This window comes from Eubalaena glacialis, chromosome 18 (assembly GCF_028564815.1).
Source record: "Eubalaena glacialis isolate mEubGla1 chromosome 18, mEubGla1.1.hap2.+ XY, whole genome shotgun sequence".
NCBI lineage: Eukaryota > Metazoa > Chordata > Mammalia > Artiodactyla > Balaenidae > Eubalaena > Eubalaena glacialis.
In genome coordinates, this window is record NC_083733.1 from 19,505,430 (window position 1) to 19,533,286 (window position 27,857).

Below are 27,857 nucleotides of genomic sequence, written 5' to 3' on the forward strand. Positions count from 1 at the left end.
TACTTGCCCCCTTGAAGTCCACCGAGGACTTAGTATGTTGACAGTATATGCTACTTGTGTTTCCTTTTTCACTGCCTTCTGAGGACTTCTAAGTTTGGAAACTTAAATCGTTCCACCTGTGAGTGTTCGGCTACCAGCAAGCAACCCAAAAACGCCTGCATTCCTTGTGCTCAAGGGAGCCAGAGAGTTTTTATGTTGATCACACAAATGATGCTTTTAAGAAAACAGACCACTGACGAGTCTCACATTTCCTATTACTCATGATGTGAAGACAGATTACCACTGTGATCTTGTAAAGGAAGATTATGTAAACAGCAGATATTTATCCCAACAGTGTAGCTCATCTGTTGATATGGGTAAGTGGACAGCTCAAGTGTAAATGCCTTGACATGGCATCAGGGCTCCTCACAGGACAGCCCATCTGCTTGTCCTGACTCATATCCCAACACATATACACACCTACATGCATGCATGGGCACATACGCATGCACATATGCGCACACACACACACACACACACCCCTCAGTGTTCAGGCATGTCACTGAGCACCCTAAATGCTTTCTCTCCGCACCTTTTCACTTGCTGTTCCCTCTTTCTAGAATGCTTCCCCTTCAAGATTTAGCCTAAATGAGGCCCACTGGAAGACTAGCCTGACATTTCCAGGTAGAGTTTTGCCTCTCTGCTCTCAGATCAGTGCTAATTCTGTTGAGACCATGTATTCATATGTCTTTCTCCCGCGCTAGCTTGTATTCTTTTCATGTTCACATTCCCAGCATCTCTCACAGTACTGGGCCTGTGTAACAGGTGTTTAATAAATATCTGCTGAGAGAACATTGAATGATATACCCAAGATGATCTGTGAAGGCTGAATCTACTTCAGGGTGAGGGGGCTGGAGCTGGCAGTGGAGGGGCAGGTTTGAGACGCTGATAGGTGTGTCTTATTTAGCTTGTTTGGCTGATAGCAGCTGTTCTGAATATCCTTTTGTTCTACCGGCCTTGCTTCCTTTGAGCTTCCAAGTGGTGCTGGCCCTCCTTGTCTTTACAAAGCAGTTGGAGATTTGCAATCTTCCCCAAGCTCTCTTACCATCACATTCCTTCCAACAGCCCACATCAGAGCATAAGGCATCTCTGAGCACTGCTGCTGCTTTGGAAAACCTCCGTTAAGTCCCAAGGCTCTGCCAGTAGGGCATTTGTCAGCCATCTTTTGGCAACCGTACACACACACACACACACACACACACACACACACACACACACACTCGCCCCTGTGCCATCAGTCTTATGTTGCCTCTGATTGACATATTTTTTCACTATTATCTAGGCCAAAAGCAACATCAGTTATCCTTGTGCTAGCAAGTAGCCATTTGAATTCAGGTCTGTATTTCCCTAAAGAAACCCTCCCTCTAATAACTTTCTGGGTCATAATATATGAAGAGTAAAAGTACCAGAAGTAATATTCAGGCAGAAAAAAAGGGAATTGAAGTCCACAGAAGACCAGCCACATGCTCTGTGGCAACTTCAGTCAGCAAAGCCAAAGGACAGCTGGAAGCATGGGCTCTCTGAAGTGCTCTTCACTCATTCATTCATTCATTCCACAAAAATATATTGAGATCCCACAGACACTATTGTGGGTGCTGCAAATACAGCAGAGAACAAAACAGGCAGGGTCCTCATGGTCTTGGAGGTTATATCTATTAGGGGAGACTGGCAGACAGTAAATAAATAAGTAGGTGTTATTGAGACCAACAAAGCATGTTGAAGGGGTTAAGGGATGCTTCCCATGGATTCTTACAGCACCCAAATGGCTCCCCATGAGAAGAAGGCCTTGTATTTCTAGAAGTCAGAGCAAGGATTGGCTGAGAAAGTTTAGAAAAAAACCTAGTTGAGGCTCCTGGGCCTAATGCTTCCAGCATGTCTTGAGTGGCAGGAATTGCGATCTTCGTAGATTTACTTGTTTGTGTTTGTTTTTTTTTTTTTCCTTTTCAAGATTTGTCAAACACACCTTTTTTGGGGGAAAATGGTACTGCTTACACTTTACATTAGTGGAAGTAGCAGGAAATGGATATTTCATTTCTATAAATTAGATCATTCTTCCCTCAACTAGTACATCTCTCAAGCTAGTTGGACTCTCATTACTGACCCGCCCCAAAGGACACACCTGCGTACCAAAGAGCACCTCCAAATAGTGCTTCTAGGTCCATCCTCAAACAGGTTGTTCTCCCAGGTAGGGATTCCCTCCCCCAACATGTCGCCTCCCCAGTGGCTGATTTAGAGTTGTTCAAGGGCACCACTATTTCTTCCACTGAGAATCTCGGGATTTGAATCTGCAGATAAAGTAAATGGCAGGTTCAGGTTCCTGTGATTCGGTTAGCTTAGGATAGGCTTGGAATGATATGCTGTCTCTTGCAAGCTCTCCCTAGTTTCACTTCCTTTTCATGCTACTTCACCCAATGTCTTTCAATCCATTACCAATCAGACCCAAGCTGAGCCCTTTCTTCCTGTCATCCTGTCTCCATCTCCTCCTTCATCCCTGTCCTTCACCCCATTAGATCTTCCCTCTGGACTCCAGCTCCCAAGTTGGAATTGCTGCCTCCACTGTCCTCTGATCTCTCTGGTCTCTGCCCATTGTAATCCTGTGCTGGCTTTTCCTATGGTTTTGGATTCTCACCATCTTTCTCAGTTTTTATGAGTGCAGTCTGCTTCTCTGCCAGCTCCTTTTGGCTCCCCCATGTCTCATTTTGCTTTTCATTCCAGAGGACTCAGCCCTCCAGCCCTCCATTTTTATGCATTCTTTCATTCAACACAGCGGTTCTGAGCACTTACTACATACTAGGCTCTAGACTAGAAGCTGGGGATGCATCAATCCAGTCCTTTTTCCAGGAGCCTCGGTAGAGGGGGACGGACAGGCCTGAAACCAAGCAAGAGGCTGAGATAGAAAAGTTTGCAGGGGTCTGTGGGAACAGAGGGGGAGGATGAACCACTCTGGCTGGGGGAGGCTCCAGGCCCTTCAGGCAGGGAAGGGAGGAGAGAGGTATTCTGGGAAGAGGGAACAGCATACATAAAGTTGAGGAGGTATCACTGAACATGGTGTGTCTTTGGAGTTGTATGCAGTTAATGTCACAGATGTTGGGGTGGAGACAGAAAGAATGGTGGCAGATGAAGCTGGAAAGGTAGTTTGAGATTTGACCACTAAAAAGAAGGAAATTAACATAATATTTCCTTTAATCCTTACAACATCTTCCAGATTTTACTGTCTCCACTTTGCATGTGAGGAGCCTGAGGCTTGCAGAGGTTAAGTGACAAATGGGAGGCAGCTGGTTAAGAAAAGTGGTTAAGAGCACAGGCTCTATCATCCTGGGTTCCAGTCCTAGCATCTCCACTTACTTGGGGCACTGAGTACTCTTTCTCTTCCTGGATCTTGTTTCCTATTTGCTAAAAGAGAGTGATAGTACTAGAGCCTACTTTGTGAGTTGGGGGACATTAGGAGGATTCAGTTTAAAAGCGCCTGAGCAGTAAATGTTAGCTCTTAAGTGACAGAGTCAAGATTAAAACCCCAGTCTGTCTGAGTTCAAGGCCCTTGTATTGCTCGTGTATACCCTGCTCCTGGTCCTTGATTGTGAAGGAGCTTACATGCACTGCTAAGGAGAATTTGGACTTGATCCCATAGGTAATGGGGAGCACTGAAGATTTTTAGGATGGGGAGTGGTTTGGACTCATTTTCCTGTTTGAAAGATCACTGAGTGGAGAGGGCCTGGGGACAAGGAGACCAGGACTGGGGGAAGGGAGAGGAGAGAAGGGGTGGTGCCAAGAGCAGAAGATGGAGTCCTAGGACTTGCTGGCTGACTGGGTGGAGATGGTGTGAATATCATTCAAATCACAGTCCCTGCTTTGAATCCTTCAATGGCTTCTCTTAACCAGGGGATATACTCCTCAGCCCAGCTGACAGAGCTCTTCACTCTCTGGCTCTTGTTTACTGCTCTAAATTCACCTCACACACTCCCTCAACCTCCATACACCTTAAACAAAGCCACATTCAAGGCAGAGAAGCAGGTGGCTGAGCATATATCCCTACCTACTGTCCCCCCGACCCTGTCCTGTCCCGTCTGTGCACAGTCACCATTTTCCTTTATTTGCTTCACAGCACAAATACTGCCAGGCTATTATCCCTCACCTTAACTCAATAATCCTGCCTACCCACTGATACAGAATCTGTTCCAGCCTCTCAGTAACCTTCCTGGCACCTCATTTTTATTCCTCTTTGCCCAAGACCAACTACTCCCTCATACGGAAATCCACCTCTCACTGATTTTCCTCCTGAGAACGGCTACACTTTGACATAGAAGCTAAAGTCGTGTGCAGTCTTGAGCAAAGAGGGACAAGAAAGCTTGGGTCAAAAAAAAAAAAAAAAAAGAAAGAAAGCTTGGGTCCCCTTCTAATGCTGTCGAAAGAAATCCCAGAGTTCCTGGAGGTCCTGAAACTTCATAACTGATGCTGCCTCTTATCTCAGTATATGTAAACTGTTGGATCCAGGCACAGTATCTGACTGTGGCCCTGATGTTGTACAAGTATTTCTCAAATGAATGAATGACAGACTCACTTCTGCTGTTTCACGCATGCACTGTTCTCCTCCATTGTCAGTGCCTCCAGGAAAGCACTCCCCATGACCCTGCCATTGTCCAGTCCTTCCACAAATACATCAGCCACCCAAAGTGGGGAAGATTACCCGCTCCGGTCCTCTCCTTTTACAGACCTTAAGCAGTTATGAGGGTGCAGTTTATAGCCATGGCCACCAGAGGGCTCTTCTCAAAGCTCAGGATTCCCTTGAGCAGCTTCACAAGAGCTTCACCTGTGTAGCTAAGCAGGTTCTTTTATTAGTTTCATACTGCATCTGAGGTGTTCTGTCCATTTTGAGGCTCTTAGAGAAAGAACTGGTCATGTGGTGCCTTTAGAGGACTACTTTTCCAGCTATTTCCAAAAATTTCTTGGGAAAATACTATTTTCTTCTAAGGAAGGGACAGAAAAAATGGGCTTAATGTTATGGTAATCTGCGCCCTGTGCAGGACTTTTTAGGAAGGGTAGATCCCTGAATGTGAGCAGCATGAAGACTCTACCCTGGGCTTCAGCCCAACCTAGCTGGGGTGCTCCATTCCAGCCTCTGCCCACCCCTGGTCACCTGCTCCTTCAAGTGGAGAAGCTCTGGACTTGGAAGACTGCTTGGGCAACTCACAGATCCTTTGACTGCAACTGTCTCATCAGCAAAGTGGGAATGCAAACACCACATCTATCTCACAGAGCTGTGTCAGGGTAAATGAGCAAATGTAGGTAAAAGTGCTTTGAAAAGTGTGATGCTCAGTGCCACTTCCATTTCCCTACTTAAATCACATTCCAGGATTAGGATGAGCACAAACAATAAGCAGATCACAATTATAACAGGTCAAAAGGGTTTCTGAACTCTTGAGGAGAAATGATAGCATAAAATCTTAAGTTTTTAATTATTAAATATAAATTACTCTTAAGATTGCATAAGATAAATTTCTATCAATCAACATAAAATTATAATCCAGAAAAAATTGTTTCAAAATCAGAAAAGAAATAGTCATTGATATTTTGAATATCAGCATATCATCTTATAGACCTACATTTTTACATTTTTGTGAGTGACTATTTCAAAACAGTTTACCAAAGTAAGTCACAAGCTATTTTTCATGGTATTTTACCCTAGAATTGGTAGATAGTTACTTGGTTTAAAATTTTCATAGCAATAATCTTCTTTATCTCACAGACTCTAGATAATCTGAAGGAAGGGAAACACCATCTACGTGTGAGGCCTGCAGACATACCTGTTGCCGAGAGAGCATCTTTGAACTACTGGCGAACGTGGAAGTGTATCAGCAAACCCTCAGAATTTCCTATAAAAAGCCCAGCCTTCACAGGTATAACCACAGGCTGACCTTTTCTGAAGCCCAGACCAGCTTCCCTTCTCACTCTAACAGAAGTGGCTTCAATCCAGAGAGTGCCCTGATTTCTGAACTAGTTCTGGATGATTTCTCTACCTTCCTGTCATCTCCTTTGAGCTTGTACCTGCCACATGCCCTCTCCATGACTTCTTACTCACTGGAACTAAACATCCTTCTCCATGTTCATTCCCCTGCCTGCTGGTTTCACTTGGGCAAGGCTGGGCTGCATTCCACCCCGTCCTATTGGTCAGGGCACTCCACCATACTTTCAAGTCACCTCTAACCACCACACAAGGAATGTCTCCAAATGATCACTGTCTGGTGGGCGCCTTGCAGCATAGATCGACCTACCTGGGACACCAGAATAGCCATTCATGATTATTGATGGGTTTTGAGATTTCGGGAGAGTCAAAAGGATCTATTTTATCTGTAGGTCATCTATTTTATCTGTGGTTGGTTTGATCAATTAAAAAGAAACAAATAGGTAACCAGTATGAATTTAATGACTGAGTATATAAGCCAAAATTTCACATGTCCCACTGCCCTTCACTGCAGAAAAACTAGATTTCCATGCCCTGCTCCCCACCACACTTCTGCCAAACCTAGGGTTACATCTGAAAAGCGTGAGTGAGAAGAAGGAGGTATCTGGCAGGGACCATGTCTGGGGTGATCTCTTCAGCTTCCTCTGGGGCCCCTGGGTCAATGAGAGCCCTGCCCACTTCTGAGAGCCCTGGCCTCTGGGAGGTGGTGACGCCCCTCTGCACGTTCTCCTCCAGGCCTACATGATAAGGCACCTTTGGGACTTATGGATACACCACTGTTAGACACAGAAGAGGAAGTGCACTACTGCTTCCTGCCCCTAGACCTAGTGGCCAAGTATCCAAGCCTGGTAACTGAAGACAATCTGCTGTGGCTGGCTAAGACCGTGGCCCTCATCGAGTGCGAGTGCAGCGAGTTCCGCTTCATTGGTGATTGCTCTATCCGGGGGGGTTGGGGGAGGGGTAGTGGGGGGAGGGGGGGTGGGAGGTGGCGGCAGGCTGATAGGACCCATCCACCCCTCCTAACCCCACACCCCTTGGAGGCCCAGCTTGGGGCTTAGGGCCTCAGGAGCTTCCCTGGGCAGAGCTGGTGGAAGCATGACAGAGTCTTCCTGGAAGCAAATGGATTCCCAGCATTAGACTCCCACTAGCCTCAGGGCTATTTTATTCCCTGTTCATTTTGGAATGGCCTGGGTGTAAAGGGGCACTGGAAACTAGCTGCAGTGGTGTCACGGGCCACAAGAGTCGGTGTAAAGGGCAAGGCCCTGAGCTGGACTCCAAACTACTTATCTCTCTGCCTTTATGTATCCAGCTGGGCTCTAGACCTCAGTTCCTCTCACCATAAAATGAGGGAATAGGGTTGTTTCAAAGGATGGTCCCTTCCTCCTCTCACTTCCACTAAACTCAGGATAAAAGGGAAAAAGGGTGGATGGTGAAAGGTTCCCCAGAATCATTGTAGAATTGTCCACCTGAGCTAGTGGCCTAAGGAGGGATGAGATCTTCAAGCCTGGACAGAAGAGAGCCTCCCTCCTCCACCAGGACAGGCTCCGGTGGGGTGTGAACTGAACTGATTCCAAGATGCTGCTGCTGCCTATATGAATAGGGCAGGAAACACCCAAATTGTACTGGGGACCAAATGCCTGGAACCCCAGCCTTTCATAGTCACAGTCACCTGGAAAGTTGTCTATAATGTGCTTCTGAATCTCCAAGTTGATTCACACAGGACAGTAGCGTTGGCTCCATCTCTGCCTCCCACACTGCAGTCCAGGCAGGGACAAACTGCAAGAGCCACCTGCCAACCCAGGCTCGGCCAGGCCCTTCCTCTCTAAGCGGCAAGACAACTCCCTCTTTTGGAATGACCTGCTCTTGGGTCAAGACTCACAGGGTAAGTCTCAGGGCCAGTGTGCTCACCAGGAAGGCCTGGCTTGGGAGCCCCAGGCCAGGCCATGGGAAGCCACACCCACGGACTCAGACACAGGAAAACAAAGTAATTTGGGGTTTTTCACCTTGAAAACCACAGACTGAAAGCTAATCTAACCAGGTATGTTTAGAAATTGTTTTGGAATAAGGAGCGCCTAGGATAAGTTGTAGCACCAAAAACCTGCCAAAACCTGGACCTACAATTAGATCAGAAATAACCTTGTTAACCCATTTTGTTTCCCTTTGTTTTTCAAGTGAATTTTCTCCGCTCACAGAAGATTTTACTACCAGATAATTTCTCCAACATAGATGTGTTAGAAGCAGAAGTGGAAATTCTGGAAATCCCTGAGCTCAGTGAAGCTGTGAGGTTGTACCGAATGAACACGGGTATGTCACCAGGGGAACCTTGCCCTCCCCTTGACATCCTGGGGCAGTCTGGGCTTTAGCCAGAAAAGCCAAAAACAAACATCTTTCCTCCTACAACCACTTTGGGCTTTGGATGGTGGTGAGAGAAGTGGGTGTTTTGGCTGACTTAGAATCTGAGAAGAGAAATTTCAGTCTGAAACCCAGTGTGCCCTCTGTCTGCTCAGTCTTGCCACTGACCTGTAGGCAGCTCAGCCCAGCCTGGGTGGGGAAACCGGGCCAGAGTGTCCAGGGGAGGGAAGTTGGGCCTGAGGCCCGGCTTCCCAAGGTCAGGGGAGGTCTGCCCTCCTTGTGGATGTGTCAAGCAACTGGGAACTTGTAACTAACCCCTACCTGCCACTCCCATCCTTCCTCTTCCAGGCATAGCTGGAGGGCATGGGAAATTCCCCATAGGACTTCAGTTATCCCACACACCCCCCCAGTTCCTTTGTCCCCCCTACTTCAAATCCCTGGCTGCTGTGCCTGTTTCTGCCTGCTCCTGACACTTCCTGACCCTGGTCCAGGCCTTCAAGTTCCCAGCCCAACCTCATTCCAATTTGCTCCTCATATTTTTTATTTGCCTTTAACCATCCCATTTCCCAAATCCTGCATGTCTATGGAAGCTACTGTGCATGTTGCAGGAGCTAGCTACCTTAGTGTGGCCTCAGCTGGCATTCTGAGAATATATAGAACTGTCTTGCACATGTGAAGTTTGGCCTGCGTGTCACCAGATATTTATTCCATGGGAATCAGGCTTTCCCTACTTTTAGGCCAGCTCTCCCAGACTCCTCCCCAGGCAAGTGGTGTCCTATCCTATTTGGGGGTAGTGGCATCCTGCTGCAGGCCTCAGGAGCCTGTCTTGGGATCTTACAACCCACTTCAAAGGGTGTAAGTTCAAACCTCTCCCCCAAAGACTTCTGTTCCTTCAGAGAACATGGGTCAGAGAGATGAGTAGAGTGGTGCATGCTGCACAAGAGCTATGTGAAGTTGGAAGGGAAGCGTGCCTGTGGACGGGCTCTGTAAGCCATAAAGCAGCCCCCAAACACAAAGCATGTTTTTTGTCTTTTATAAAGCACCATAACTGAGGGAAACAGCTCTCGTAGCCTTGGAGGTAGAGGTGCTCTCAAATCTCAGCTGTGCCCCACCTAGCTTTGCTATTTGGGGCAAGGTTCTTAACTGGCCTCTCAGGACAGTTTTCTCATCTGTGATAAGAGGAGAGTACTACCCCTCTTGTAGGGTTGGAGATGACCCATGAAAATCACCTGGCAGCTTGCGACTGGCCCACAGTTGCCACTGGAACAGGGTCCTGTAGACTGTGCATTGTGCCCACTGCAGGAGAACAAGGTTTCACCCATGAGCCCGCAATACAAATATCCAACCTGAAAGTAACACTACACAGTGTGTCTCCGGGGAAAATTCTGCCCAAGAGTGATAGGGACTGTGAATCCGGGAAGCCTGTAATGCACATTAGGTTCTATGCTATGGTTGTCATTCTTTACCCATGGATAATTAGAGCAGAGCTTGGAACTAAGGGAAATTCCTGCAGAGGCTGGGGCCAGATGGCTGGTATTCTGAAATTCAAATGTTAGTGATACAGCTAATTAATCTACCCCCATACCCACCCCGCCTCTTAACAAATAGTTTTGACCTCTAAACCTGACTGAATATAAGAAGAACTATACTGATTTCGAGCAGATCCAGATTTGGCTGTGCAAGGAAATAAGCTCCCTCAAAGTCTCTTTAGTTACTGATTTAAGGCAGCAGTAGGAAGCAAGACCCAAAGCTTCCAATACAGTTATGACCATGAGGGATCTAGGAGTCACCCCTTTCTCTCTGGCACAGGTGGCTGTTCCCGGACCTCCTGTCCTCCTCCAAGCCCTGGGAAGGGGAGCCGTGCAGCAGGCCTAGAGTCTGTGAAGCCACTGTACGTGATGGCCCTGGGTCTGCTTGTCAAGTACCCAGACTCCGCACTGGGACAGCTCCGCATCGAGAGCACTCTGGATGGAAGTAGACTGTACATCACTGGGAACGGGGTCCTCTTCCAGCACGTTAAGTAAGGCCCTCCTCAGAGCACAGCTTGGTCCCACTCAGGCTGAGCTTTACCTTTCTCGAGGAACCAACCTGGGGCCCTGCCCATGAGCCAGAGAAAGTAGTGTCCTTGGGGACAAACTGATCATTTTAGCCACTCCTACTACCCACACCAGCACCACCAAATTTGGGCCTCAGAGGAGAGGCCTGGTGCCAAGGTATAAGGTTCCCAAGGTTCAAAGGTCTCACACCGTTTCATATTTCCATCCTCTGTAATCCATTGCTCTGGTTCTTGCCCTGTGCTAGGTCTGAGGTGACCAGGCCAGTCACAACACTTAGGGTGCTGGATAGTCCCCCTCCTTCAAAGGTCCTCCCCACAACCCTTGGGAGGCTCTCTGACACACAGAAAGTCAGAGCCAGGGGTGAGCCCCCCCCCAAGAAGCAAGGCAAGGCAGGCTTCCTGGAGGAGGTGATACCTGGCCTCTGCCTTGCGGGATGAGCTCAGAATGTTCCCATTAGTGCAGGGGCATGGATTCTAATCCTGTTTTTTAAATTAATTTAATTAATTAATTTATTTATTTATTTATTTATGGCTGTGTTGGGTCTTCGTTGCTGTGCACGGGCTTTCTCTAGTTGTGGCGAGAGGGGGCTACTCTTCGTTGCAGTACATGGGCTTCTCATTGCGGTGGCTTCTCTTGTTGTAGAGCACCTGCTCTATGCACACTGGCTTCAGTAGTTGTGGTGCACGGGCTTCAGTAGTTGTGGCTCGCGGGCTCTAGAGCACAGGCTCAGTAGTTGTGATGCATGGGCTTAGTTGCTCCGCGGCATGTGGGATCTTCCTGGACCAGGGCTCGAACCTGTGTCTCCTGCATTGGCAGGTGGATTCTTAACCACTGCACCACCAGGGAAGCCCCTAATCCTGTTTTATAGAAAGGTAAACAGGTTCAGAGTAGAGCAACTCTCTTAGGCTCACAAAATACACTGGTACCAAAACTAAAGATAGAAATGGGTTTTCCTGAGCACCTGGGGAGAGGGTCAGCCAACCCCAAACACTGTCTTACCCCAAAACTGTCATTTGTGGCCCACACCATCCATCTCTCCCAGAGATGTCCCACCCCTGATGTCACAGGGCACAGAGGGCAAAGACAAGTGCCTTTGGAGGTGGGGGGTTTCCTGGGCATACAAGGTATCAGTAATCTCCCAAACTGTGACAGGCTGCCACATAGTGACTGAGATGTCTTGGGCAGATATTTATGGGGGCAAAAGTGGAGTGACTGGGCCCTGGCCTGGATTCTGGAACCTGAGACAGGGCTTGGAGGCTTGCAATTAGTCAATTTAGAGGGCTTTGCTGAAATAGGTCAAGCTCAGCTCCAAAAGGGTGAGCCTATGTGTCCAAGTATACCCCACTATGAGACATCACCAGAAACCAGTTAAGGAAATGACGTTAGTGGCCACAGGCTTGAGTTAGTGTTAGGGCAAGACATTCTAGACATGGAAGGTTGACAGGCTGGACTCCCTTGGGGTGCAGTGCTGAGGCTCTCTGTGACAGGCCTTTCCTCTGGGCAGGAACTGGCTGGGGACTTGCCGGCTGCCCCTGACTGAGACCATTTCTGAAGTGTACGAGCTCTGTGCCTTCCTGGACAAGAGGGACATCACCTATGAGCCAATGAAAGTGGCTCTGAAGACTCATCTGGAGCCAAGGACTCTGGCACCCATGGATGTGCTCAGTAAATAAAGAAGCTTCTCAGTTTGAATTCAACATCAGAGGAGGGTCTAGGGGATCACAGAGGAAAGATAAGGCTGGCTAGAACCAGGAACTGTAGATGGAACAGAAAAGGAAAGCTAGACTAACATCTGTGGGTTTCGCCTAAAAGGAAACTTTCATGTTAGGTGACCCCTCCCCATTCCAAGCCCACAGGTAGCCTCAAGTAGTCCAGGCTGAGCAGTGCAGACTGACCCAGTTGGGGGGCCACATGGGACCCCAAGGGCATGCCTGCTCTGGCTCTGGGAGCCGATGCTATGCCCATTTGGTCCTCGCAGCCATCCAGGGAAGAATGATCCCTGGGTCCATTTAACAAAAGAAGCAGAGGCTCAGGGAGGTAACTTGCTTATATTACTAAATCGTGGTCAAGCTGGGATTTAAATCTGAGTCTAAAGCCAATGTTGTTTCACCAGCTGCCTGTAACTGTTTCCTAACAAAAAGTGTTTTAGATCAATTTATGCTATATTACTATCATTCAGCAACATTCAGTACGTATTTGAGCACCCACCATATACCAGGACAGTAGATAACACTAGAGGTACAGAAGAGAGCAAAACAGACCCAGTTTCTATCTTCATGAGGTTCACAATCTAATTATATACCTCTTGGTTATATCATCTATTTATATACCCTTCATTCATTACAAAGCTCATTAGAAACTGGTTCTTAATACAGAACAAAGCCTAAATCTAGTCACCCCAGGAAAAGGGTCATGAGTTCATCTTCCCAGAATAAAGCCCCATTCTCCAGACATACCTCGAGGCTTGGTCTCTGTAGAAGTGACAGTGATTTGATGAGAGGCTGGCTCTATGATATTTGCCAAACCATAAGCAGAAACATACAGAGGGACTCCTAGCTCCGGTCTGAGTGGCCATGTGGAAAATTTCACACCCAGCCAGAAACCAGAAGCAGTTAGCAAGGTAGGTAGAAAGGTACATCAGCCAAGCTTTCTTGGGAGAGGTGGGCCAGGGGAAGAACAGCAGTGCCCTTGGGGTTGGTGGCCCTCCCCCAACCCAGAGTCACCAGCTGACCCTCCAAGCTGCTGTTCTAAACCCACCTTGACACCCAGGAAACCATATGGTGAGCCACAGGGAAGGCCTGAGGAGCAGAAAAGGTTGATGTCAGGGATTTCTGCTGCTTCTCAGACTAGGCAACAGAATATGACTGATGAAGATATTGTGTCTTAACATGTAATAGACAAAATGCCCTACCTAATTTCCCTTCTGGCCACATGATGTGTTCCCTCTCATTGGTTTCCTTAGATGAGGAGTGGATGGCAGAAATCACTGTGTATTCCCCCCAACAGATCGTCAAAGTTTATGTTGGAAGCCACTGGTATGCAACCACCCTGCAGACCCTGCTGAAGGTACTGCTGGCCTGAGGCTGCCCTCCTCTCCTTTTGGCTTCTGCGGCTGAGAAGAATCTGTCACCTGACCCTCACACAGCCTTCAGCACCTGATTAAAACAAGGACCTTCCCTCTGCTCCATGGCCCAAAGTGCTTTTATTGTATGAGCAGCATTCTGGGAAGGCCTTTAGGAGTTTGGGTAGGGATGAGGCCAGTCTGAGGGGCCTGGACTGAGCAGGACATAGGGTGAGGTTCCAGATGCCTCAAGAGAGTGGTCTAGGAGCCAGCAAAACTTGAAGCAGAGATGATGTGCTTCTCCCTAGATGCTCTGCTCCTCATTATGGCTCCTTATGGCCAACAAGATAGGGAGATGGAAATCCCAAAGCCACTGCTCTAGAATGGTTAGGAAAACGAAGAGAAGGCTGACCTGCCCCTTAATAAGGATGTAGCCCTTTGACTAACAGACTAAAAAGAGTCTGGTGTCCAACCCTTTGCAGTATCCAGAACTGCTGTCCAACCCTCAGAGAGTGTACTGGATCACATATGGACAGACCCTCCTGATCCACGGGGATGGCCAAATGTTTCGACACATTCTCAACTTCCTGAGACTTGGAAAACTATTTTTACCATCTGAATTTAAGTGAGTGAAGGAAGGAAATCATATAATGAAACCCCATCCCTCTTCAAGAAGGAAATTTGAGTTTGTAGCCTTCAGGGAGATTATATTATTTCCAACATGTGAACTGCTGTTCAAGGCAGCAGCTCTGGAGGCTTATAACCCCACCCACACTCCCACCCCAGATGCCCAGTGTGACATCTCCTTGTCATTTGCAGGGAATGGCCCCTCCTCTGCCAGGAGGTGGAGGAATACCACATCCCATCCCTCTCAGAAGCCCTTATCCAATGTGAGGCATACAAGTAAGGAAACTGCTCCTGACACCATGTTCTAAAGTTTGAACCTTTATATTCCTCTTGGGAATCCTGTCCTAAGTCTCACCTCCCAGTAGGACCTGTTCTCCTTAGGGTTAAGGGGGTGGAGCAGGCCCAGGATTGGGCAGGGACCTAAGCAAAACCCTTTTAAGCCCCTTCTCCCCTGCTGCCTAGAGTTAACTCCCAGCCAAAGGGCAGACGTGGTCGATGGACTAGTGGAAGCTTCTGCTTACTAACCAAACCCTCTTGGAGTCTGCAGGTCATGGATCCAGGAGAAAGAATCTGGAAATGAAGAAGTTTTTCCCATCAGAAGGCTGCACGTGGTGACAGAAGGGCCAGGGTCACTGGTGGAGTTCAGTAGAGATGCCAAAGAAGTAAGTCCCAGCATTTTTTGGTTTGGTGTTGTCCTGAAAGAACACCAGCACAGGGCTCAGAGGGCAGACCGCTACTGAGGGGCGTGGCAAAATGAAAGAGCCGGGCCTACGTGGCTCCTGGCACAGTGACTGGTTTCTGAACCTTGAGGGAGACACAAGGAAATGCTGGCTGCCTGTGGCCTGGGATGCTGATATGTCCCTTTGGCGTGTGAAAGGACCCTGGGCTGGTACCACCCCCACTCAGACTGAGCAAATCTCAAATGTAAGACCCATGTGGGGGATGGGATTGTTCTGGGTAAGCAAGTGAAGTCTTAGAGACCCAGCTTATGAGATCTTGGGTAAGGCTTCGATGTGGAAGCACAACATGCCCAGAGCTGCTGTGCCCTCCCTCTCCAGACCACAGCTTGCATGCCTATGGAGTTCCAAGACTGCAATGACAGGACTCCACGGAACAAGGCCAAGGGGTCCCTGGCCAGGTCCAGCCAGATAGAGGAGGCTGAGCAGTACTTCCGGACAATCCAGGTGTCCCTATGCCGAGGTGCCAAGAGGGCGGGTAATCCCAGCACATACTCACACTGTCCTGGCCTATGTGCCAACCCTAGACACTGGGGGGCCCACCCTGAGAGTCCTCCCAAGAAGAAGTGCACCACAGTCAACCTCACACAGAAATCTGAAAGCAAAGACCCTCCTGTCACCCCCATGCAAAAACTCATCTCCCTGGTAAGGGAATGGGACATGGTCAATTGCAAACAATGGGAATTCCAGCCACTGCCAGCCTCCCGGAGCAGCTCCTTGGAGGAAGCCACCCTGCAGCTCCCCTCAGGAAGTGAGGCTGTTTCCCAGCCCAGCACCTCAGCTTCCTGGAAAGGCCATTACACAGCCTCAGAGAAGGACCCAGGCCCACAGGCAGGGGCTGGAGCTGGAACCAAAGACAAGGGGCCAGAGCCAACCTTTAAGCCATACTTCCCCATGAAAAGAACTGTCACCTTGAAGGACTGGGGCAAGCAGAGGCCAAAGGAGAGAGGTGAGTCCTGTCCCATCCTTGACCTAATTCTCATTTACAACAGAGAAGGCAAACCTTGGCCAAGACCACAGAGCGAGTCAGTGATTAAGGGGGACTAGAGCTCTGCACTCACTGATGCCAAGCAGAAGGCCCAGAAATGACAGGCACACTGACATGACTTGGGGGCTTGAGAAACTACTTGAGGCATATGGGAGGAAGTGCCTATAAAGTGATAGGAGCACAGAGAAGGGTTGGGGGCTGAGGAGTCAGCAGGGGAAAGAAGGAGAAGCCTTGGGTGCTTGAGGAAACACAAGTCATGGGTCTAGCAGCTGGAGACCAGGCTTCACATGAAGTGATAAAGAGATAAGGCTGAAGACATAAGGAAATCAGGACAGGTCTTGTGGGTCAGGTTCAGGACCTAGCAGTTTGTTCTGATCCTAAGGGGAGTGGACAGCCACTGAAGCATTCTAAACAAGGAAGCAAGCAGTCAGGTGTGCATTTAGAAAGTTCGTTCCAGGGCAGAGGAAATGCAGCAGCAGGAGGATATGTGTTAGAAATGCCAAGATCATTCTAGATGAAACAAGTTAGGCAGTTGGAAGAAGCAGGAAAGTATCAGGCCAAGGAGGGGGCAGGTTTCTGGTTTGGGTGATTGCAAGGGGGTGGATGGTTACTGAGGTAGGAAGGACAAGAGAAGGAGTAGGACTTGGGGAAGAGGACACATTGCATGTGAGGTACTGATGGACATCCAAGGGGAGAAGTCCAGAAGACAGGAGGGTATATGGGGACCGGGCTGAATAGACAGGTGTGTGTGTAGTGGGGAAGTGTGGAGCAGCCCAGGGAAGTGAGCTGAGAACTGCTATGACGGACTGTTTCCTCTGCTCCTTCAAAGTCCTTCCTACAGTATTCTGTCTTTTTCCCTTTTAGTGGCTTGGGCCCTGCTTGGAGGGGTCTTCTTGGGCCCACCTGTGAGCCCCAAGTTGGTTTCTCAAGCATATTCTTTTTTTTTTTTTTAATTAATTTGTTTTATTTTTGGCTGTGCTGGTCTTCGTTGCTGCACACAGGCTTTCTCTAGCTGCGGCAAGCAGGGGCTACTCTTTTTTTTTTTTAATTTTATTTATTTTTGGCTGTGTTGGGTCTTCGTTTCTATGCAAGGGCTTTCTCTAGTTGCGCCAAGCGGGGGCCACTCTTCATCGCGGTGCGCGGGCCTCTCATTATCGCAGCCTCTCTTGTTGCGGAGCGCAGGCTCAGTAATTGTGGCTCACGGGCCCAGTTGCTCCGCGGCATGTGGGATCTTCCCAGACCAGGGCTCGAACCCGTGTCCCCTGCATTGGCAGGCAGACTCTCAACCACTGCGCCACCAGGGAAGCCCCAGGGGCTACTCTTAATTGCAGTGCGCAGGCTTCTCATTGCGGTGGCTTCTCTTGTTGCGGAGCATGGGCTCTAGGCCTGTGGGCTTCAGGAGTTGCAGCACGCGGGCTCAGTAGTTGTGGCTTGAGGGCTCTAGAGCACAGGCTCAGTAGTTGTAGCGCACGGGCTTAGCTGCTCCGCGGCATGTGGGATCTTCCCGAACAGGGATCGAACCCATGTCCCCTGCATGCGCAGGCGGATTCTTTTTTTTTTTTAATAAATTTATTTATTATTTATTTATTTATTTTTGGCTGCGTTGGGTCTTCGTTGCTGTGCACGGGCTTTCTCTAGTTGTGGTGAGCAGGGGCTACTCTTCGTTGCAGTGCGTGGGCTTCTCATTGCAGTGGCCTCTCTTGTTGCGGCGCACGAGCTCTAGGCACGTGGGCTTCAGTAGTTGTGGCTCGAGGGCTCTAGAGCGCAGGCACAGTAGTTGTGGCACGTGGGCTTAGTTGCTCTGCGGCACGTGGGATCTTCCCGGAGCAGGGATCAAACCTGTGTCCCCTGCATTGGCAGGCGGATTCTTAACCACTGTGCCACCAGGGAAGTCCCTCAAGCATATTCTTCAGAGTGGGCATGCATCAGCAACTCCCCACAAAAGCTCCTCTCATAATTTTACAAAGATTTCCAGTCCCCAGCTGGGTTGTTATCAGCTCTATTTACTACCAGTCCTAGTTCAACAGAGGATTTGGAAAGTTCCTTGGAGTTCTGAAATTCAGGATTTGGCTTGCAGTGATTCAAGGGCAATGGAGAGAGGACAGCCAGAACATGCCCCTGCCAGCCCAGGGTACCACTTCTGAGAAGCTGGAGGCAAAGGCTCGTGACTGACTGTACTGGTCTGTTGCCAGAGGTCTCCTCCCTGCTTGGGCTCTGAGGTGGCTTAAGGAGAGCCCTCCCCCCATGTTGTTTTCACAGAAAGTCCTGCCCCTGAGCAGTCTCTGCCTGAGGCCAGTGAGGTGGACAGCACAGGGGTCATCCTCAAAGTGACCCACCCCCCCGTGGTGGGTAGTGATGGCTCCTGCATGTTCTTTGAGGACAGCATCATCTATACCACACAGATGGACAACCTCAGGCACATGCTACCCACAGCCAGCCCCCAGCCCCGAGGTAAGGCTCTGGAGTCATGCCTGGCCCTGCACTTCCTCGCGGAGATGCCTGAGCCCCCACCCAGGGTACTTCAGGGATACAGTCTCCCTTGGAAGCCCTACACCTCTCCCTTACTCCGGGCTGGCTCTAAGGCTCTAGCCGTGGCAGATGTGGCCACATCCGCTCTCTCCTCCACAGAGGTGACTTTCCTGAGTTTCTCTCTGTCCTGGGAAGAGATGTTTTATGCACAGAAATGTCACCGCTTCCTGACTGACATCATTCTGGATTCCATCAGGCAAAAGGACCCCAAAGCCATCACAGCCAAGGTGGTCTCCCTGGCCAACCGGCTGTGGGTACGTGAGATAGGCCTCAGGCCCTGTTCCTTCTCCACTGTCCCCTTGCCTCCACAGTAAGTAGGCAAGGCAAGAGGAAGCAAGCCAAGATGGGGTCAGGGGAGTAAGGGGAAGAGGTCAGGGACAGAAGGGCAGGGACAGGGAGACAGGGCAGCAGCATCTGGGCCAAGCCTTGGCCAAGAGGCAGTTTGAAGTGACAGTATCCTCTGACCTCTGCGGCTCCTGCAGGCCCAGGGAAGCCCCTGCTCTGCATCCCACTCTGAGGGGCTGGGAGCAAATGTGTGTCACACTGCTGCCCCCAGCCCTGCCTGACTGTGGGCTCTTCTGGCAGACCCTGAACATCAGCCCCAAGCAGTTTGTGGTGGACTTGCTGGCCGTCACTGGCTTCAAGGATGACCGGTACACCCAGGAACATCTGTACAGCTGGGTGGAGGTGAGGGCCACCTGCACCCCACTGGGAATGGCAACCCTCCAGATGCCTCAGATGGACACTGTCTTGCTGCATGAGGGCCAGGCCAGTGCTGCCCAGAAGGCAAGACAGGCAACTAGACCTCTAGTCCCTGGTCCCAGGGAGGGAGGAACAATGGATGAAATTAACCTGTCTAGAGTAGTCAAAAAGCAGTATGCAGGCCGCTGGTTTTTGTAGTTTTCCTCCCATGTTACCAATTTAGCCTTCATCACTAACAACCCTGACTATACTCAGGGAAGCACATCATATGAGCTCAAGGTTTTGGGGTGCTGAAATCAGAGAAACTACTGGGAGTCAGATAGATGTTTTCAATGACTGATACCAACTTCACCTACTCAGCCATGATGTCAATACTTTTGTACATTCCTTTTACACTTAAGCTGCTTTAAAGCAGTTTTTACAAAGAAAAGGAAAATGTTCAATAAGGGCAAAGGAATGACTCAGGTTTTTTGTTTTTTGATTCCTTAAAATAATTTTAGGATTCACATTTTTATTTTAACATTGTAGGTGAAAAAGATTTAGCTAATTTTTCATTAATCTGGCATTTCTGTAATCAAGTACATTACTATAACACCTTTCACTATAAACACAAAAGTGCCAAGTTACTATCCTATGCCTAGTCTATTGAGTGGAAAGTGAAGTCAGCATCTACGACTAGAAAGTGGAAAACCAGTGGCAGGAAACATGCACTTTTGGCCCTCTATTCATTCTGTTGTGTTCCCTGGTAGCCACTCCAAACCACAGGTCTGTGAGACGCCTTTAGGCAGAAGCGAGCTCAACAGCATCAGGTGGCCTTGCCTTGACCCTGCCCCCACCCAGATAGGAGGACCCCATCCACACAGCCAGAGTAAGCACCCAGCCAGGAAGTCAGGAATAAGACCAGCCTTTTCCTTCCAGCTCACACTGCCTTTCGCCAGGAAATATGGCCACTGTGTGGACCTGCTCATCCAGAGGGGCCTGTCGAGGTCTGTCTCTTACTCTCTCCTGAGCAAGTATTTACAAGATGGCTAAGGTGCCCAGAGAAGCTGCCCCACAAACACCCCATCCCATCGCCAAGGTTCATTTTAACCGGGGATGTCCCCAGAATGTGTGTGCCCATCCAAGGGTGTGTTTGTTAGTTTATTTTTTATTATAAACAGAGAATAAATCACAAGTCAAGGGTCTGGACTCCATCTCTGAGACACCAAAGACCTTACAACCAGTGAAATAATCTTAAACTGAAAGCTATTCAAAAAGCTTTGAATCAATATAACCAAACTGACCCAGGAAAGAAGGGGCTGGGCCTGGGGAGCCAGGGCAGGCAAGAGTAAGAGTCCAACAGGGATGAGCTTGGCTTTGAGACCAGGGGTTGGGAAGCAGTGGCTAGGAACCCACCTGTATTCCTACTGAGGGGTGGGGCAGCCCAGTCACTAGATGTCCCACCACCCTACAGCATAGAAACAAACACCCACCCTCTGTTCTGGGTGGGAACAACTGGGGTGGGAGCTGGAGATGGGGACAGAAAAAGGGGACATGAGACCAGGGGCCCAGAATCAGGGTGCTCATTTAGGCTCTGCAACCAGCATCCCCTGGAGAGGTCCCTGCTGATCTCTCCAATGACACAGACATCAGAAAGGGTAGTCGACAGGGCTGTGCATGTAGGCTGGAGGCGACCCAGGTGCCACCCATGGCCTGGTCATAGCAGATCCCGAGAGAGGTGATGTTCCTTGGATCTAGCAACTCCTGGATCCACTGCCCACCTTCAAGCCCAGGCTCAGACCTGTGGTGCAAAGCTAGGCATGAACATGTATTTCCCTGGCTCGGGGTCCAGGTGGGGTCTTTGAGGAATGGCTCTGACCTACCACCCCCATTTCCACCTAAAAGCAAGGCAGCCATAGGCCCAGGCAGGGCTGAGAAAGGGCTGGTGGGTATAAGGCTAAATAGCACTCACATAGGACAAGTCCTCCAGGCCCCTGCCCAGGGCCTGCCCTGACACACAGCTGCTGTCTGAGCCACTGGAGCCACTGGCTGACGGGCACTGGGAGGAGACCTCTGAGTCCTCAGGAGCTAAGAAGGGAGACTGGGTGAGCTGTCAGCAGAGGAGGCCCAGACCCCAAGCCATGCCCTCCTGCCTCTGGCCAAGCCCAGACCTACTCAAAGATGGCTGGCTGCCCAGCTCAGCTTCAGTCTCCAGTACTGCTTCCTCTGGGAAGCTGGTGGAATACAGGGGCCAGCGGAAGCCCAGAACAGCTGGGTCTCTGTACAGATGCAGGTTGAGGGACCCCAGTACAGAGCAAGAAGCAGGGTCTCCAGAAAGGGAGCTTGAGGCCCCCAGGTAAGGGCTGTCATAGTCAAATGGGGCCACAGCAATGGAGGCCCGAGAGCGAACTTCTGTATGAGAAAGAGGGTCAGGTTGGGACAGGCCAGAGCCCAGCTGGGCCAAGGTCCTGAGGGGAGCGCAGGCTAGGGCTGACAGAGGTCCATGTTGCTGCCTGTGCAGCTCTCCTCACCCCAACCCCCTGCAGCCTGCCTGCTACCTTGGCACTTCAGGATATAGTTGACGGTGCGGTCGTTGATAGCTTCTTTGCTAGGGGCGATGTCCTGGAAGGCCTTGTTCCCCACACCCAACGACACCATCTCAGCCATGCGCACCTCTGGGTGGAGAGTGGACATCTGGACATGAGCCCAGCCCTTTATCACTCTTCCCCCTTATATTAGTCTCTCCTGTACACCTATAGCCTGCAGATTGTCCTGTGCGCTGAGCCTTTCCCAACAATCCCATGAGGTGTCATAATTCTCCTTTTAAAGATGAGGCCTCTGACGCTCAGACGTTAATACTGTGTGCACAGTCTGAGACTGATTGCAGGACTGCCTGACTTTGGAGTTCTTTCCCCTGCGCTGGCTGCTGCTAAGGGACCTTTTCCATCCTCCCAAGTATTTCCAGGTCCCTAGGCCCTCCTTGGGGCCCCTCTGGGACAATGTAAGCTCTCCAAGGAGGGGAGCGTGGGGTGAAATGGGGCAGGGACCCACCCCTGTTGTGGACAGCCTGCCTCCAGAGCAGGCGGGAGATGTCAGCTGTCCAAGCCTGCTTCGTGGCCAAGCTGGCAGCTTGTAGCACAAAGGTGTCCCTGGCCTTGCGACGGCGAAACCAGATCTCAAAGCGCAGGTTGCTATCCCCACAGCACTCAGTGAGGCCAAGGTCTGCCATCTGTGTGGCCAGGAAAGGAGCTTAGTGAGGCACTGGGGGTGCAGGGGGCAGAGGGAGGGGTTGGGTGGGCCTACCTTGAAGGAGCGCTTGTAGGCAAATGTGTCGATGCCTTTGGGTCCTCGGCGAGGCTTGCTGAAAAGCAACAGCTCCTCAAAGAGGAAAACACGACGCAGGGACTTGTGGCGCCCAGAGCGCACCGTGAACTCATCCTGTCGGACCAACTGCCCCTGTTCCTTGAGGTTGACCTGCCAAGTTGGGGCCCAGTGGGTGCCCAGCCTCTTCTGCCCCCTCCCTTCACACCCACTGCCCCTGCCCACCACAGCCTGTGATGACTCACGTCACAGCCCTGGATGGCATCCATGGCTAGCAAGTCATTGCCGTGTCGCAGCTGGAAGCGCACGAGGCTCTGGGCAGCCCGCAGGGCACTCAGCTCTGGCACGGTGCCCCCGCAGGCCCGTGCCAGCTCCTGCAGCAGCAGTGCGTACTTGCTCATGCGCTGGATGGGCTTCAGCAGATAGGAGGCCAAGTCCAAGTGGTCCCCCAGTGCTTGCTGCTTGTCCTGCCAGGTGCGTAAGAGACCGTCAGGGAGCTTCAGGTTATTTGCTCCATCCCCCCGTCCCACTACAGTCTCAGGCTCACCTACCCTGAAAAAGATGTGACCATAGCTGGTCATCAGGGCATCGGAGCATGGTTTATTCTTGCTGTAGAGTGCGTACATCCCAAACTGCACCCTCTGCAAAGATACACTGCTTGGCCTGGTGCAAATGGGCCAGCATCCAAGGGGGCCAAACCACTCTCAGTTTGGGAGGACCAAAATGCCTAAAGGTCCCAAGGAGGCCTCCCCACACAGAGCCAATGTGCCCTGCTTTGAATGATGGGTGATCTGGCAAGAGGCACTGTGCGGAGAGGGGCTTGCCCTCAGGCCCTCTGGGGAAGAAGTCCTGCGTACAGCTCTGCTGCTCCCACAGCTCTGCTGCTCCCACAGCTCTGAGGGCAGTGCTCTAATCTCACCTCACCTCGGACTACACCTTCCCTTGCTCACTACGCTATGCTACACTGACTTCTCTCTTCCTTGACCACTGGGCCTCTTTCCTGCCCAGGGCTTTGCACTTGATCTTTCCTCTGGATGGAATGCTCTGACTGCAGCCCCTCCCTCTGGCCTTAGCTCAAACATCAGCTCCTCTAAGCGGCCTCTCTAACTGCTCTCTCTAAAGGGGATACCTCTGCCTTGCTGCTAACTCACAATCACCTATCTATCCCGTTTTTTCCCTCCTAACCTCAACTATAATATGGAATTATCTTTTTTACTTTTATGTCTCCTCTGCTAAACTAAAAGCACCCTGAAAAACAGGGACCAGTTGGTCCTGCTCATAGCTGTACCCATCATAGGGCCTGACCCCAAGCACATGCCCAATAGCTCTCTGTTGAACGTGGCAGAATCAGCCAGGGCCTGTGCGGCCTGTGGGACTTACATGGCGCAGGAAGGCATAGGCCACCCGGGGTGGGTGCTGGGTACAGGCCTCCAGCTCACGCAAGAAGAAATGACGGTGGAAGTCCCGCAGCTTCTCCAGGTTGCCAAAGAGGTGGGCGCGCTGGCCACGGAGGCCCTGGGGCACATCAGCGCGATCCAGCTCAGGGAAGTAGTTCTCCATGGTGTAGTCAAGAGCGTGGACATACTCCCGCTCTGTAGCCACCATCTCCGCCAGCACCAGCTGGAGTCTACCAGGTAGGTGGAATCAGGACCCAAGACATCTGCCCTGCCACACTGCCCTCCCCGCCCTGCTCACTGCCTACCTGTTGGGACTCCTGGGTTCAGAGCTACCTGGCGGAGGCATGGTGGGGCATGACCCTGACTGGGCACCAACTCCAGCCTCTGGTCTGTGGCAGGCAGCCACAACGGCCTCATGGTGGCAGTGGTGGGCAGATTCTCTGAGACTCAGTCCCAGATTCCGATCAAGGCTGTATGCCTTCCTCAGGGGAGGGGTAGCAGGTACAGCCAGCACCCGGCTGACACACAAGCTAGCTGTGCTACCTGTCAGTGGTGGCTTCAGAGCAGCTTCCAACTTCTGGTCCAGGGCCAGCCAGGTGTCCTGGCACCGCGCCCAGGCCCAGCGGCACTCCTGGCGGATACCCTCAGATCCCAGCCCTGTGGCTAGAGCCCACATCCTTCGGAAGTGGGCAGGAGGCAAGTCAGGATGCTTGGTCCAATGCAGCTGCAGCCGTTGCAGCACAACCCCTGGGCGTTCCTGTTCCAGCTCTGCCAACACTCGCTGCCCCTCCTCAGCCCACGTCAAGGCCTGCAACACCAAGGCCAGATAGGCATTGAGGAAGGATCCCACCAAGACTGCTGAGCCTTCTCCTCTACCTCCCCCCATCCCCACAGAATGTTGGCCCCAGGCTGCATCCTCAGTGGTAGGATTTTGGGGTCAGACTGAAAACAAGAAGAGAAAACAGGCAAGGTATACAACAAAGCTCAAGCTGTCGTAGAGCGGAGCAGCCACCCCTCTGGCTTCACTGACCACCTGGAGCCAGGGATGGGACCCCTCACCCACCTGCTTGAAGAACTGCAACAGCCTCTCAGCATCTGCCAGCCGCTGCCGCCGCTGGGCTAAAGCCCTACAGAAGTCGGTCAACTGGGCTTGCAGGGTCAGAAAGCGGGCCCCAGAGGGGCCTAGTTCAGCCGCATCCCAGCCAACCAGTGGCTGCAGAAGTTTCTCCCCTCGCCTGACCTGCTCCTGGAGACAGAGACTGGGCTCAGCAAGCCGGGGCCTGGTAGTGCAGCCCGCGAGCCCAGGTCTTTTCCATAGATGTCTACATGTTCGTATCAGTCATTTCTGCGAAGACCTTCCCTCCACCCCCAACCCGTTCCCCTCTCTCTCCGTGCTCAATGAACAAGTAACTAAACTCACCTGGGCAATTTGGTCCAGGTCCCAAAAAGGGCCTTGGGCCTGAAGCAGCATGTCCAATGAGGGTTCCCTTGGCTCCTCAAGTGCTGGCCAACCCACCTGCTGTAGCCACACTTCAATCTGGAGGAGTACAAACAAAGAAAGGAGAACTGCTGTGGGGTGGGGGTGATGCTTGAGATTAGAGGTGACGCCCACCTGGGCGGATAGTTCTCACCTGGTGCAGCTCGCTCTCCTGGGCCTCCAGCATCTGGACCAACTCCAGTGCTTGTACTCGCTGGTTACTCTGCAGGGTCAGTTGGTGCAGCAATCCATCCACACGACCATACAGCTCCTCAACCTCGTCCACTGCAGGCCTGGTGCATGGTACATGTCTTAGCGCCCCTGCTGAGTGCCTAGCTCCGCTCCACCCTGTCCTAGGACCACAATCCTGGCTGGTTCTGAGCCAGCCACTGAGTCCTTGGCATGGGATATGGTGGGCTGGGGAAAGATCTGGGCTTCCACCTACCTGTAGTCTGGGCTCAGGGTCACCTCTGGAACCTCCTGCTTCAGCCATGCCAGCTCCAAGGCTCCCTGGCACTGTAGCCATGCCAACCGAGGTGAGTCTAGCACATGCTGCATCAGGACCCGTGCCTGCCGCAGCAGCCGACCGACTTCCTGTGATTAAGGGCAACAGGCAGTGGAGGTGTGCGTGGGAGAAGAGGAAGAAGATAGGGAGCATTCGGGGAGGTGTTGAAAGGAGACACTCACCCCAGACTCCATGGGCTGGGGCACAGCCTTCATGCTCTCAATGGCCCCCTGGAGCAGGGCACAAACCACCTGGCAGCTCTGCAGTAGGGTTTCCAGACGCTGTGAGCAGAGGCAGGCATGACCAGGGCAGTGCACAGTGCCAGTCCCAGGCATCTTGGATCCCAGGCCACTGCGCTGCTCAAGCCAGCCCAGGGGAGCCTCCTCTGCTGGCCAGACTGCCTGCCTACCCACCCTATGCCCCACCCAGTGCACTGACCATCCGGAAGCCCAGCCAGGCCTGGTGGCAGTAAGGCAGGCCTCCTCCTAGTGAAGTGGGCAACCCCGAGGTGGAGATGTGGGTCAGCAGCCTCTGATGAGAGGACAGCTGCTCTAACTGCAAAAAAAGAAGGTGTAGTGGACTCAGGCCTGGTGGGGAAGCACCCCACCTCCACCCTGGCCAAAATGGCTCAGTCCCTACCTGCAGCCCTGAAGGCACCTCCTGAGGCATCTTTCCCACTAGCAGCACCTGGTGCACCGACCCTGGGGCTGCTTCCTGCAAGGAATCTGAGCTCAGCCCTGCTCCCAACCCTATAAAAAGGGTTGGGGGGGAAGAGAAGAGCTATAATCCTGTACTCACTTGCAGCTGGCTGAGCCCCCAGAAGAGGGAAGAGATTGGGGAACAAATTCGGGCGTCCACTAACACGGTCAGTCCCAGGGCCTGTACTTTGGGCCTAAAGGAGCAGGCTTTGGTTCAGTATCTATTTCCACAACCCTGCCATCCCCTTGCTCAGGTTCTGTCCCACAACCTCCTCCCCCCAACCTGGGGATGCTTCGCAGGTAGAGCAGGAGGCGGATGAGTTCATGGCTGCTGCACTTGGGGTTAAGCCAGGCCGGGTTATGGGCACTCAGAAGCAGCACTGCCCGGCCTTCTACATCCCGAGTCCCTGTGCAGAGAAGGCAGTGAACACCTGCACAATCAAGTCACCCCATCTCTTCTGCCTCTAGTGTCTCCCAGTTACCTGGCAGGGCAGCCAGGCCACTGGCAAGCAGCTCCCAGGCAAGGTCTTGGGCCAGGACGCAGTCAGTGGACTTAAGGAGCCTGGATCCGTTGGGGTCTTGGGAAGGAAAATGGCTTGGGTCTACATTGGGCCATTTACCCAGAGAGCCCTAAGTGAACTTGGGCTTTAGCCTGAGTAGAGTCAGAGGCCTCCCCACCTCCAGGTACCCTCACTCCCTTCCAAGACTTTCCTTCCTTACCTGCCTCCAGTAGCTCTGACGATGTCTCAGATAAAAGACCTCCGAGGTTCACAGGGTCACTGTCCAACCCTTCAGGGTCCAAGCGGATTGGCATTGCCCTGCCTGAAACTGAGTCCCCTGCCAAGCCTCCTCCTTGGCTGTCATTCTCATCCTGTGCCAGACTAAGGTGGGAGGACATTGGGCATAGGAGGATCTCCATTCCAGAGGAGGCTGGTTCCTCCCACTGGACTGAGGAACCTCCTAATACGCCCCTCTGGCCATCCCCCGACCCATCTGCAACCTTCTGTCCTGGAGGTGACTGAAGCTCACCAGGCAGAGGGCTGCCCTGTAGCCCTTCCCCCTGGGCTGCCCCTGCTGGTGGGCTCGGAGGATTGGGGTTCTGCATCTGGGGAGCAGGTTCCCCCTCATCCCAGGCATCTCTGAAACTGCACACAGCAAACCTCCAGTCGGTGGCGTGGCCCTGGGAGGCTAAGGACTCATCCCCATCCTCCAGGGGCCCTTCCATCACCCCTTCCTTAAGGGTGGGCCTGCTCCCGGCAAGTGGCAGAGGGGCTAAGCCCTCGGTGTGAACTGAGGCCTCAGCTCATCCAGGAAACAGTTGAAGATGGTCGGGTAGGGCTGCGCGGGTGATGCAGGTAGAAGGCACTAGGCCGTAGTTGGTGCCAGTCTTGGTGCCCGGCTCAAGGAGCGCAGTCAGTGCCGCAGTTCA

The 27,857-nt window shown here is 51.6% G+C and overlaps 2 protein-coding genes across 2 annotated transcripts in view; one reads left to right on the top strand and one right to left on the bottom strand.

The window, feature by feature from the left end:
- KCTD19 (potassium channel tetramerization domain containing 19) overlaps positions 1–20,203 on the top strand; it is a 32,408-nt gene extending 12,205 nt beyond the window's left edge. The window contains exons 3-16 of the mRNA XM_061173228.1: positions 5,783–5,933; positions 6,734–6,925; positions 8,171–8,302; positions 10,160–10,370; positions 11,912–12,072; positions 13,370–13,473; positions 13,951–14,093; positions 14,288–14,371; positions 14,643–14,757; positions 15,154–15,781; positions 18,080–18,271; positions 18,449–18,603; positions 18,935–19,036; positions 19,970–20,203. Coding sequence (XP_061029211.1) covers positions 5,783–5,933; positions 6,734–6,925; positions 8,171–8,302; positions 10,160–10,370; positions 11,912–12,072; positions 13,370–13,473; positions 13,951–14,093; positions 14,288–14,371; positions 14,643–14,757; positions 15,154–15,781; positions 18,080–18,271; positions 18,449–18,603; positions 18,935–19,036; positions 19,970–20,083 — 2,484 coding nt within the window. The 3' untranslated portion in view covers positions 20,084–20,203. The remainder of the gene's footprint in view (positions 1–5,782; positions 5,934–6,733; positions 6,926–8,170; positions 8,303–10,159; positions 10,371–11,911; positions 12,073–13,369; positions 13,474–13,950; positions 14,094–14,287; positions 14,372–14,642; positions 14,758–15,153; positions 15,782–18,079; positions 18,272–18,448; positions 18,604–18,934; positions 19,037–19,969) is intronic.
- Positions 20,204–20,505: 302 nt separating this feature from the next.
- Positions 20,506–27,857, bottom strand: PLEKHG4 (pleckstrin homology and RhoGEF domain containing G4). The gene is made up of 21 exons (XM_061173140.1): positions 27,149–27,857; positions 26,911–27,006; positions 26,712–26,835; positions 26,529–26,622; positions 26,370–26,444; positions 26,169–26,285; positions 25,913–26,011; positions 25,671–25,819; positions 25,380–25,518; positions 25,169–25,285; positions 24,812–24,994; positions 24,054–24,556; positions 23,732–23,978; positions 22,903–22,992; positions 22,597–22,818; positions 22,334–22,504; positions 22,082–22,259; positions 21,589–21,705; positions 21,206–21,442; positions 21,003–21,118; positions 20,506–20,831 (listed from the first exon to the last, which is right to left on the bottom strand). Exons 1-21 carry the CDS (start codon positions 27,651–27,653, stop codon positions 20,826–20,828), a joined length of 3,585 nt encoding a protein of 1,194 aa, XP_061029123.1. The 5' UTR covers positions 27,654–27,857; the 3' UTR covers positions 20,506–20,825.